Source organism: Brachionichthys hirsutus, chromosome 2, assembly GCF_040956055.1.
Source record: "Brachionichthys hirsutus isolate HB-005 chromosome 2, CSIRO-AGI_Bhir_v1, whole genome shotgun sequence".
NCBI classification, from domain to species: domain Eukaryota; kingdom Metazoa; phylum Chordata; class Actinopteri; order Lophiiformes; family Brachionichthyidae; genus Brachionichthys; species Brachionichthys hirsutus.
This window is the reverse complement of record NC_090898.1, coordinates 16,377,404-16,390,391: the sequence shown is the minus strand read 5'-3', so window position 1 is coordinate 16,390,391 and position 12,988 is coordinate 16,377,404. Positions and strand designations below refer to the sequence as shown.

Genomic DNA, 12,988 nt, shown 5'->3' with positions numbered 1-12,988 from the left:
CGAGCGCTCGATGTGACGAGGAGATGACATCACAGCCCCCCCCCCCCACACACAGAGCGATGATGTCACCTGTCAACCTTCCTGTAAGCCACGCCCACCATAACACCTGAAACTCAACCGGCGCACAGATCAAAATGTCCTTTTATCTATCTAACTAACACACAAACACGAGACAGATTGACATCTGACAAACTTACGTTTGGAGTCCTTCACCGTTTTCAGAGCCGACTGCAGTCGCTCCAGCATGATTGGACCAGAGACACCAGAAACTACAACCAGAAGCTCGACACAAAAACTACAACCAGAAGCTCGACACAAAAACTACAACCAGAAGCTAGACAGAAAAACTACAACCAGAAACTAAACACAAAAACTACAACCAGAAACTGGAGAGAAAAACTACAACCAGAAACTGGAGAGAAAAACTACAACCAGAAACTGGAGAAAAACTACAACCAGAAACTAAACACAAAAACTACAACCAGAAACTAGACAGAAAAACTACAACCAGAAACTGGAGAGAAAAACTACAACCAGAAGCTACAGCTGCATGTCCGTCCACCTCTGTTCAGGTTGGTCCTCTGACTGGCTCAGAGTGGGCTGAAGAGAGAGAGACAGCTGGGGGGAGGGGCGGGGCCAACAGGGGGGCGGGCGGGGGGCTCAGAGGAATGCTAATAGCAGATTACGTTAATGCCTCCAGAGGGCCAGCGATGCGTTTGAGTACTCTCTAACTGTGTTGTTCATTCCAGCTGACAAACTGAACACTGATAAAAGTAGCCTGCCCCCTGGTGACTGGATATGTAACTACAGGAAATAACAATACATATCCAGCCACCAGGGGGCAGACTGTGCTATTATTATTAGCTGTAGTTAGCACAGTCTGCCCCCTGGTGACTGGATATGTAACTACAGGAAATAACAATACATATCCAGCCACCAGGGGGCAGACTGTGCTATTATTATTAGCTGTAGTTAGCACAGTCTGCCCCCTGGTGACTGGATATGTAACTACAGGAAATAACAATACATATCCAGCCACCAGGGGGCAGACTGTGCTATTATTATTAGCTGTAGTTAGCACAGTCTGCCCCCTGGTGACTGGATATTTAACTCCGAACTGTCCAATAGCATGTAGCGCATCGCTCAGATGTTCAGCTTTTTGACTCACCCCCGTGTGCCACTTCCTGAGAGGCAATGACAAACCCAAACCCTTCTCCCGGGCTCCTCCTCAGCTCTACTTCCATTGGTTTCGTGGCTCCTCTCCCATCCTGAGAGACCACGCCCATTGAACCTCCCCTTCTGATGGGCGGAGGTCCACCGGCGCACTCCTCTACTCCCGGCAGATCACGAGGTTCCAAGGTCAGCGTAACAGGAACCGAGTCCAGGAAGCTGGTGCTCTGGATGAGGGCCGACGCCGTGGGCCTGTTGGGGATCTGGTCCGGGGGGGTACCTGGAAAACAACGACTGTCTGCCGAGAAGGTTTGATGTCAGCTGACGCCAAAACCTTTGCACTACCCCATTTACCTTGATTGGTTCCTGGGGCGGTGACGTGTCCCTCCTGTGGACTCTCCAGGGCTAAACCAGCCTGGTTGAGTGGGGGGACGGCCCCCACCAAGGCACCCGTAGAAGGGCTAGGCAAGGTGGATGATGGAGATGGACTGGCCAGGGCGTGTGATGAGGTGGGGGGCTTGTAGAGGTTGGGGGTGACAACTGGGGACGAGACCGGACCTGGAGAGACACCAATCAGACTTTTGGGTAGGACAGAGTCCGGCCATGGTTCTGTTGGCACGCAATGATCTCATTTAGTTAACTAACGTGGTAAAACCAAAACAGCACCTCCTCTGTCGACCAGGAGGACCACGGCTCCCTGTTTGGTGTGTTCTTGCAGGACTCTCTGCACCTGAGAAAAGAAGTTCTCCCATCCTAAACGTCTATCCCGGTAACACCTGTAATGCCAATGGGAGCGTTGGGATGTGTGAGGTAACGCTTTACCTGAGAAAAGCTGAGGTTCTGTACATCCGCCCCGTTAATCTTCACGATGGCGTCCCCCGGCTGCAGCGAAGGGCAGTGCCTTCGATCCCAGACTCGCCTCACGACCGCCACCTGCCCTCCTTGCCCCCCTGCCGTTACACTAAACCCCAGCCCCCCACTTTCGCTGCGCCCAAGGGCCACAGGTACGAGTTCCCTGCCTGGGGACGACCCGGGCGACCCTCCCCCGAGGGGTAAGGCCACGTTCCCTCTGGAGGCAGGAAAGGATGCTTGGTGATTGGCTGGACAGCCGTTAAAGCCGCAGGGCGGGGCGTCTCTGGGCGGGGTCAGTGCGAGGGAAGTCTGGGGCATCGGCGGGTGCTGCGCAGGAGCGCCCGGAGGCGTGGAGGAGGTGGTGGAGTTTTGGACGAGGCCCGTCTCCCGCTGAGAGAGGGGTAGTTTGGGCAGAGTGTGGGAAGAGGAGGAGGGGAGAGGGAGTGTGGAGGAGTTGGGGAGTGTCGGCGTGGACAAGTCGCTCTCTGAAGACCTGGAGTCCTGGCGGTGGAGGAGCGGGACGGAGGAGTGGGTGGGAAGAGTGCTGCTGCCGTAGCGAATCAGAGAAGACCTGTGGAGGACAGAGAACGTCTTCTTTCTGTGTCATTAGCATTAGCATTAGCATAAGCAACGTGTTGTTTACGTGGCTACGCCCAATGCCCCCCCAGCCACCCGGTTCCCGTCCGGTTCTCTTCCTGGTCTGTCCACACTAAGGAAACACGTTGCTCTTCTTAGCGTTAGCTGCTAACTGCTACTAGCTGCCGTTTACTTCCAGTCGTACACACAGGGCGTCGCCAGCAGGGGCGGAACAGGATGTGGAAAAATGGAGACTTGAAGCCCCTCCTACCTCCGGGTTCGCAGATTTGATTGGCCGCCATCAGAGTCACTGTGATTGGCTGTTGGCCTCTCTGGAGGGGGCGGTTGAGCATCAGAAGAAGTGGGGGCCGTTGGGTCTGCCAGCCCGTTTGTCATTGGCTGTGCAGCGTGAGAGGGCGGGGTCTGGCCCGGCCCTGCATTTCAGAGTTACGGCAGTTTGTTAGTGGATGGATTTATTGATCAGCAGATTGATTTGTTCATGTGTCCGTTAACTGACCCGGCGCGACGCCGTTGGTGTCCGCCGTTCGGCTGTAGGTGAGCCGCGTCAGTCCTCGGCTCACGCTGGCGGTCGCACTCGGAGTCTGCGGCTGGTGGGCGGAGTTAAAGTCAAACCAGGCTAGAGCTCGTGTGTGGGAAATGAATTGTGGGTAAACCCCACCGTCTCCAGACTCTGCTTGGGACAGCCGTCGGGGTTGTAGAGCATCGGGTAGCCCCTCCTCAGCACCACATCCACGCTCTGACCCATCGGTACCGACGTCAGCATCTCCACCACCTCTTTGTGGGGACGGCCCAACACGCAGCGGTCGTTGATGTGGACCAGGATGTCCGCTGGGGGGGACCAGAGACCGGAGTTCTGGTCACCGCACAGTCATCAACGAGGCCTGGGAAGCATTCCAACTAACCCTGACCTGTGTTGAGGGCCGGGGGCCCCCCAGGTGTGACGCTGTACACCTGTAGAAACTCTCTGGGTCGACTCCCTCCGACGATGTTGAAGCCGAAACCTCGAGGACCTTTGGACAGGCGGGTGTGGATGGAGTAACCCTTCAGCTGGCTGGGCTGCTCCGTGAAGTCTGGGACTGAGGGACAGGCGAGGACAGGTGAGGACAGGCGAGGACAGGTGAGGACAGGTGAGGACAGGCGAGGACAGGCGAGGACAGGTGAGGACAGGCGAGGACAGGTGAGGACAGGCGAGGACAGGCGAGGACCTCGATGCACAAACAATGGATGCTGCGTTCCTCAGAAAGCACGGGATGAGTGAAGTAATCAATCGATCGATCGATCGATCGGTCTCTTACGTTCGGCGCCGGGCGTCGTCTCTTTGCTCTGAGTCCGAGGATCCAGCCAGCTGGTCACCTTTGAGCTGTGACTGCAAGAGAAGGCCCACCTTCATCATCCTCATCACCATCATCATCATCACCAGTCATGTTCAAACGGTTTGATCAGCTCTAATCAGCTTCATCAATACTTACTTGATGTAATAAGGCTCTCCGGAGTCACAGAACGCCAGCTTCCAGTCGTCAGGCAGCGGACCTCCTCTTCCTCCTCTTCCTCTTCCTCTTCCACTTCCTCCATTCTCCGTTTGGTCCCGGCTCCCGGCCACAGTATCCAACGATTGGCTGAAGGGTAGGGTTGTGGGCGGGGCTCCGGCTGTACCTGCCAGCACGCCGTCCTCCTCGCTGTTGTCTCCTTCCTCCACAGCTTTCTCCAGGTTGCTCAGAGACTTGCTCCTCGTCCTGAAGTTCCTCAGCAGGTTCCGGTGCTCCTGGTACGTGATTGGTGGACTCTCCGGACCGATGTGGACTGGGCGGGGCGTTCCGTAGTAGTTCCCTGTGATTGGTCCACAACGATCACAAGTGAAATAAAACTGATTTGAACAATGAGTCGATTTAGTTTCTGTTAGCTGCATGCTAGCTGCATGCTAGCTGCATGCTAGCTGCTGTTTCCGTAGTCATACACTGATGGTCAAACGGTCCAGATCTTTCCAGGTGTTTCAACATCATCTGAGCTCTGATTGGCTGCAGGTTGTCTTCAGGTGTCCAGGTGTTTGTTTTGTACCTTTAAACTTCCCACTTTCCAGCAGCGCTCCGGATTCCTCCAGGGAAAAGAACTCCTCGATGGACACAAAGTTGTAGTCCACGCCTGATATCTCGCCGTCCCGAGGCTGCCGGGTCGTACCTGGGGGGGGGGGCGGAGACACAGATGCAAAGGGGAGGAGGTCTCACTCTGTCTGACCAGTGTGTGTGTTTCTCTGTAATAACTAACAGAGTCAAACACTTTCCTGCTGCTTTGATCTGTTCTATTCAAACATCAATCAATCAACCAGCAGACCTCTGTGTGTGTGTGTGTGTGTGTGCGTGTGCGTGTGCGTGTGCGTGTGTGTGTGCGTGCTCAGGTGGCTCTCACAGGGCACGGCTCTCAGGTACAGGTTCTCCCTGATGAGCTGCTGCAGCTGGCTGTCCATGGATCCAGGAGTGAAACACTTGCTCAGGTACAACCGGAGGTCCTTACAGAGGGAGGAGCCTGGAGCGCACACACAGGAAGTGATGTCATAGTGTTTCACATAGGTATCCGGCAGGGGGATGCGTTCTGTCAACTCACCTGGTGGAACAGTCTTGATTCTGATTGGATGAGGGCAGGAGTTGAGGACTCCTCTGACATCACCGAGGGTCATCCCGAGGACGGGCGTCCCCCCGATCTCTAAGATGATGTCGCCCACGGTGGCCCCACCCCCGTGGGCAGCTGTGACGAATGGGAACTCGCCGTAGTCTGCCCCACCCCCGATAGCCAGACCCGGCTCTCCAGCTCCGCCCAGCGGGACAAAGCTCTCCTGGACCTGGGAGGGAAAATGGCGGCTGTGAGGCTGCGACGGCGGACAGGTGAGTCTCCGTCAAAGGTCTGTTACCTTCGAGCGCCAGTGCAGCTTCTTCACCGTCGCCTTAGACATCGTGATCGAGCTGAAGACAGGAAGACATGCCGTTACTCACAACAACGCACCTTTCACCTGCCAGAGTTACACCTAGTCAGATTGTTGTGATGCCCACCATCGCCAGGGAAAGGCTCACTTGTAGACACCACAAAACACACCTGGAAAGACTCCAAAAACACACCTGTTCACACCTGGGAAGACTCCAAAAACACACCTGTTCACACCCGGAAAGACACCAAAACACACCTGTTCACACCTGGAAAGACTCCAAAAACACACTTGTTCACACCCGGGAAGACTCCAAAAACACACCTGTTCACACCCGGAAAGACTCCAAAAACACACCTGGAAAGACTCCAAAAACACACCTGGAAAGACTCCAAAAACACACCTGGAAAGACTCCAAAAACACACCTGTTCACACCCGGAAAGACTCCAAAAACACACCTGTTCACACCTGGAAAGACTCCAAAAACACACCTGTTCACACCCGGAAAGACTCCAAAAACACACCTGTTCACACCCGGAAAGACTCCAAAAACACACCTGTTCACACCCGGAAAGACTCCAAAACACACCTGGTCACACCTGGGAAGACTCCAAAAACACACCTGTTCACACCTGGGAAGACTCCAAAAACACACCTGGTCACACCTGGAAAGACTCCAAAAACACACCTGTTCACAATTGTAGATACCCTAAAACACACCTGTTTCCGAGCTAGGGACCGTCTCTATTCTCTGAATCAGCAGGTGACTGTAAATCGGTGCTTCAGAACATACCATAATGCTTTTATGTGATTCCAATTGGTCTCCTAGCAACAGTAAAACGATGACGAACATTTCCTGCCTCTTTTTGTGCTCCTCCGTCAATTAATCAGCAGATGGAGGCAGACAGCAGGGAGCCACACACACACACACAAGCTATACACACACACACACACACACACACACACACTATACACACACACGTATTATATATGAACAAACACACTCAAATGTTGAACTAAAGAAGAAACGCGAGGCATTTTAAACAGACTAATACTTCAAATGTAAACAGGAAGTACGGCGATGAAGTCTCAACGAGCTTCCTCGTTGGGTGACAAGGAGGTGAAGATGGATGGATGGACGGACGGATGGACGGATGGATGGACGGATGCATGGACGGATGCTCCCACGGCGATGAGGACGCTTCCTCGTTGGGGAGGCGGTACCGAAGCGTCCTTGTGATGATGCGTTATCTCCGCGTGAAGTCGATTTGTGCTGCTGTTCACACATCATTAGCACATGCTCGCTCACCCTGCTCTCTCTCTCTCTCTCTCTGTAAATAAGAGCGTTTGAGTGTGTGTGTGTGTGTGTGTGTGTCGTACCTCTAGAAATGGACGGTTGTAGCTGATGTCACGGCCAGCCTATCGCTGATAGTCTCTCTCTCTCCCGTCCATTTATGTCTCTCGTCCTGTTTCACTGTTTCCCTTCACTCTCTCTCTGCTTTCTGTCCTAATGTCCCTTGTCCTCTCTCTGTCTGATAAGACCGGTCCAAAGGTGCAGAGTGTGATGTAACTCAGGGAGTGGACTTTATGTACACAGTTTGAAGGAATGTGTGCCGAAATGTCCAACTGGGATTGGCTATTAAACCTGCCAATCAGGACGCAGCGCCTTAAACGGCTGGAAAACCTCCTGGGAGGAACATTAAGTGTTGAAATCCGTCTGACAATAGACGAAGGAGAGTGTTCAATCAACTTCACCAGCAGAGCCGTTGCTAATGCTAATGCTACCGTGGCTCGGGTGTCACCAGCTAGTGGGAAGGTTGCTGTTGGTTTGATGCTAGCTGTTTGATGCTAGCTATTTGATGCTAGCTGTTTGATGCTAGCTGTTTGATGCAAGCTGTTTGATGCTGGCTGTTTGATGCTAGCTGTTTGATGCTAGCTGTTTGATGCTGGCTGTTTGATGCTAGCTGTTTGATGCTAGCTGATTGATGCTAGCTGCTGTGCTCGTGATTACAGATGATGCAAGGCCACAACACAAGAAGAAGAACGTGAGAAGGTTCTTTGTTCTGTCCCTGAGGACCTCCATCTGACACATCAAAGATCTTCTGTGCAACAGATGAGCACAAATATCTAGAAATTCAAGATCTAAAAGTAAACAAACGCGTACATGTTGTGAGAGTTTCATCAGTACAGAACAATTCAAGTATTTTCAAGATCAGACGAGATACTTTTCCTTTCAACTCATTCTGTAAGTGTGAAATATATTTATTTTATAAAATAAAACCAACGAAGCATTGATAGAATCCTTCCTGTCTGTGGAGTCATCGTCCATCCATCAGACGATGAAGGTGAAGATGAAGCTACCGATGATGACGATGAGGAGCAGCTCCGCGTTTGCCGCTTGCTAACGCTGAGCGTCTCGGACAGCGACTGCCAGTCTGAATGACACTCAGTGATGACATCACCACCACAGAGTCCACGATGATGTCATCAGCTGGCAGATCCAATCACTGTCAGCGGAGGGAAGCAGTGTGATCACGTGATCGCGTTTCGATGAGAAACTCGCTCTGGATAGTAATATTAGCGGAATGTAGTACTACTAGAAGTACCGGCTGTAGCGCTACTAGTAGTACGTGTAGTACTAGTAGTCGTCCTCAGGTGTTTCAGGTTGTTACCCGGTTTAAGCTGAGGGTTTGGGCCGGTAGAGTTCTGCTGGAGAGCTGATCTCAGGTCAGACTGTTGGCTTTACATCCACTGACCTGTGTTCAGCGTCAGTCACCTCCAACCAGGTAAATATTAACCTCCCTTTGTCGCGTGAGGTGGGGGGGGGGGGGGGGGGGGGGGGGAGGTCTTATATGTCATACCTGAACAAATCACTTCACAGAGGTGAAGGAGGGCGGGGCCATGTCTCTTCCACAGGTGTACAGGTGTGTCCAAGCAAGATGTGGAACCTATGATACTCTAAAATTTCCTCGTTACTTGTTGTGATTTTCACTTTGAAGTAAAATTCTATTATCAGAAAATGTCTAGAAAAATGGTGAAAATCAGATGTAGTCCTGAGAGTACACCACCCCTTCATAGTACACAGCCTCATCATAGTACACCGCCCCTTCATAGTACACCCCCCCCCCTTCATAGTACACTGCCCCCTCATAGTACACAGCCTCATCATAGTACACCGCCCCTTCATAGTACACCCCACCACCCCTTCATAGTACACAGCCTCATCATAGTACACAACCTCATCATAGTACACCCCCCCCATAGTACACCACCCCCTCATAGTACACCGCCCCCTCATAGTACACCGCCCCCTCATAGTACACCGCCTCATCATAGTACACAACCTCATCATAGTACACCCCCCCCTCACCTCCTCATTATAAACATTGACAGAAGACAAAGAGGAGCTCCAGGTGGGTCAGCAGGTAAACACTGATCCCGGAGCAGCTGGTAGTTTGCAGTTTAACGCGGTGACAGATGAGACGTTCATGTACACACACACACGCACACGCACACGCACGCACGCACCCCCCGACCCCCGCCGCTCCTCGGGCTGCCGGTATTCGGTGTGAATCTGCTGACAGCGCCGTTTGTTTCCGCAGCAGAACAAACCAGGTCTGTCGGTCAAACGGTCGCGCACGCGCCTAGGAACCTCGTGCTCGTGATAAACCCAAACGTTGCCGTTACCTTCATTGTTCCTCCTCCTCCGGTCCTCCTCCGGTCCTCCTCCGGTCCCGTTAATCCTCTCCGGGCTTTTGGCGTATCGATCCCTCGGTGCTGCTGCTGATGCTGCGCGTGTGCGCGGGCGTGCGCTGTATGCGAGTCTGGGGCGCGCACGTGATGTCCACTGCAGGTGAAAATGCAAAGCGCTGCACATGTGCGCGCGCGCGTGTGTGACGCCGTGGAGGTTTACTCCACGTTGAAAACAACGACGAGTGAATGTCTCTCTACCGCCATCACTCTCTCTCCGAGGAAACAGAGGGTGACGAGGAGGAAGTGTGTGCGTGTGTGCGTGCGTGTGTGTGTCAGGAAGGAAGGAAGGAGGAAGTAAAAGAGCTCCGCCTTCAGTGGGAGGAGTCTGTGATGATGATGATGATGATGATGGGGTATTTAGAGTAATACGCAGCCAAAAACGCGCGCGCGTGTGTGTGCGTGTTTGTGTGTGGCGACGCCTCCAGGGTGTACCCCCCCCCCCCCACGCGTAAACAGCTGAGATAAACTCCAGCAACATCAGGAGGATAAAGCGGCTTTAGATGAGACGGATGAATTATTAATCATCATCATCATCATCATCATCATCATCATCATCATCATCCTGCACCACAGATCAAACCTGCGGATCAATCAGAGATCAGTGTGTTGTTTTGTTCTTTGCAATATTTCTGCAGCCTTAAAAAACGTCTAAAATGAAAACATTCTCTTCTCCTCCTCCCCTTTCATTCCGTTCTCTTTCTCCTCTCAGGCGGTAACGCTCTGTTCATCCGGCAGGAGGCAGCAGAGCTCTGTTTACTGCCTGAAAGATGACGTCATTCAGAGAGCGAGAATCATGGCGGATGGATTTATGAAAAACAAAAGTGTAAGAAAGAAAGAACATTTATCTAAATGTATCATATTACATTATATGAGTAGTCTTTATATTAAACTGTATTAATAACATATTGATTAACCCTCTTGCGTCGTCGATGGTTTTTATCACTTGCAAACACTAACAATAATAAGTGACATCATCTAACATATTTAAAATAATAAATGATGAAAATCTAAAGTAAAATAGTTTGTTTCACGGAAATGTTTTATGTTTTTTTGCTACTAAAACAGAGAAAGGAAAGAAAGAGGTAAATCCTCTGCGGCGGGATTATGAAGGGATTAATGTGAAAGGCTTAAAGACACACATCCTCTATCTGATCCACCATCCACCCATCATCAGACTGGAGGAGGTGAAGGAGGAGAAAGGAGGAGGAGATGAGACAGATGAGGTGATACAGGGAGAACAAAAGGAGGTGAAACACAAAAGGAGACGGATGAGAAAGAGGGAGCGTAGCATGAGGTGATTTGTGAAAAGAGAAAGGAGAGAAAGGAGGAAACGGGAGAGAGGAGGAGAAAGAATGATGGAGAGATGAATGGACCCGTGAAGAAGACTAGGAGACAAGGAGGAAGAGGCAGAGCCCTATAGCTAAAGTGTTAGCAGTTAGCTCTCTGTTAGCTTTGTGACATCTGCTGTCTGTTAGCTGCTAGCTCTCTGTTAGCCCCTAGTGGTCTCTTTAGCTGTGTGTTAGCCGCTAGCTGTCTGTTAGCTTGTGTGTCCGCAGTGACTCCTTGACCTTTACAACAGATTCCTCTCATTAAGTGTTTCACTCTTGACTTCGAGTTGAAATTGAGTTCAAGAGCTCATCAAACAACAGAAACAGTCCTGTGTGTGTGTGTGCGTGTGCGTGTGCGTGTGCGTGTGTGTGTGCGTGTGTGTGTGTGTGTGTGTGTGTGACCTCAGTGAAGGTTGATGCTTCATCGACACACTCTTAAAGCTTTATTTAACTTTCATGCAGATATTTTATTGACAACAGTGAAGCACAAACGCCGCTGAGGATGGAAGAAAATAAAACGTTTTTGCGCTTGATTTGAAATATGTTTATTAATTAACTTTCACTACATCGGTGTTAGAAATAGATATCTGAGATGTAAATAAATATTTGTTTTGCTGTCATAATTTTTATAAAACGACCTCATGCAGTCAGATTTAATTCTGTGTGTGCCTTTAATTCTCCAGCTGACCTCCCCTTTAACACAACACGATTTTACTGTCTAATCCCCAAAAGAGAGAGAGAGAGCAAGAGAGAGGGAGAGAGAGAGAGAGAATTTAACACACACACAATGACAGATGAGAAAGAGAGATGAGGAGGGTTTATTTCTTTTCATCTGATCGGATATTCATCGATGAATCAATGAATCGGTTGGTGGCTGCAGGAGGAGAGGAGTGGCTTCATGTCTGAGTCAATGTGGAGAAGTTATTGATTGATCAGAAGATTCAAACTTTGGATCGATTGATGATGATTGTTTGGAGCTGAGAGTGAAAGGATGTATGAAGAGAGGAGCAAAAGTAAGACGTCTCACTCTTAATAAAATAAATCTGAACTATTAATCTATTTAATACTTTCATGATGGAGAGCAGCTGTAAAATTAATCTGCTTTTCTTTTATGCCGATATATAGTTTAATTGTAGTGTTTTCTCTATGTTTGTAGCTCCTCTGTTAGCTGCTGAGATTGGACATAAAATACCAAACAAGCTTCCTGAAGCCGAGGCTTCATTTTCCCCAGAACGATGTGGGGGGAGATCATTTAACTCCAACTTCTGGTTCTTTTATTTATTTTTTAATATGTTGTGAAAACAAACCTTTCCTCCTGGATCTATTGTTCTGCTTCTTAATGCAACAGAATATTAAGATAAAATATCAAATAAATGTCTAAAACAAAATGTTGTTATATTCTTAGTACAAATTTTATCTGTCTCTATTTTAGAGATAAACTGGGAAGAACAATGACATCCTGCTCCAGATGAAGCTTCCGTTGGCCGGTGTAAGCCACAAAGCTAATGCTAGCTAATATAAGCTAATATTGCCTATTCTGGCTCATATCAGCTATGTTGACCAATATATGATATGGTCGCTAATGCTAGCTATCATAGGTAATTTTAGCTAATGTCTACTGTAGTAGTTAATTGTTAGCTATATCAGTTGTGTATGTTAACATTAACTAAAGTCAGTTATCAGAGTATAACAGTACTAGCTATCATTGTTAACGTCAGAAAATTTCAGACATTTTTGCTATTGTCAGATATTATTGCAAGCGTTAGCTAATGTCAGATGTTATTGCTATAGCATTGGCTAACGTCAGATATTTCAGAATCGGAAGGTTTCCGCTAACATTGGCAAATACCAACTGTCCTTGGAGGGAATGCTTTTTGTTCCGCAGCAGTGGAGAATGAATTCAGATCCGTTATGTAGTAAATAAATGTACTAGAATTACGTGGAAATACAAGTAAAGGAAAAACTCAGGGGAAAGGTATTTTAATTAAAATTTTTAAAGTAATCAGAAAATCAATTCATCTGAAGATACAGGGTTTGAAGTGGACATCTGGAAAGTAATGAAAGATATCAGATCAATGTAAAAGAGTATTCAAAGTATTCAAGAAAGGACGAGGACCTGAAATTTGTGTCATCGTAAAGCAGAGTTTATTTTTGTGATTGGCCTGGACTATTAAAATAACCGCAGAGATGTTAGGGACAAACCGGAACTTCATCCTGGGACCGCTGAGCTCAGGGTGGGGTTACCAGAGGTAACGACCTCCAGCATTTAATCCTCCCGATCCTGACGGAGCATCGGACACTGCTCTCTGAATTAAGATGGCCTCTTTAGGACTCCTGATAACATTGTCATGGAAATGAGCATTACGTGACATT

The 12,988-nt window shown here is 49.5% G+C and overlaps 1 protein-coding gene across 1 annotated transcript in view; it reads right to left on the bottom strand.

Moving 5' to 3' along the window:
* The window catches only part of LOC137899772 (membrane-associated guanylate kinase, WW and PDZ domain-containing protein 3-like), a 10,281-nt gene extending 4,718 nt beyond the window's left edge, over nt 1-5,563 (bottom strand). The window contains exons 1-14 of the mRNA XM_068743814.1: nt 5,522-5,563; nt 5,218-5,452; nt 5,023-5,139; nt 4,675-4,794; nt 4,089-4,446; nt 3,915-3,985; nt 3,528-3,695; nt 3,278-3,447; nt 3,116-3,206; nt 2,870-3,032; nt 1,993-2,593; nt 1,837-1,900; nt 1,525-1,728; nt 1,169-1,450 (exon numbers count right to left, since the gene is read on the bottom strand). Of these exons, the coding sequence (XP_068599915.1) occupies nt 1,169-1,450; nt 1,525-1,728; nt 1,837-1,900; nt 1,993-2,593; nt 2,870-3,032; nt 3,116-3,206; nt 3,278-3,447; nt 3,528-3,695; nt 3,915-3,985; nt 4,089-4,446; nt 4,675-4,794; nt 5,023-5,139; nt 5,218-5,452; nt 5,522-5,563 (2,686 nt within the window). The remainder of the gene's footprint in view (nt 1-1,168; nt 1,451-1,524; nt 1,729-1,836; nt 1,901-1,992; nt 2,594-2,869; nt 3,033-3,115; nt 3,207-3,277; nt 3,448-3,527; nt 3,696-3,914; nt 3,986-4,088; nt 4,447-4,674; nt 4,795-5,022; nt 5,140-5,217; nt 5,453-5,521) is intronic.
* Between the last annotated feature and the right edge of the window lie 7,425 nt (nt 5,564-12,988).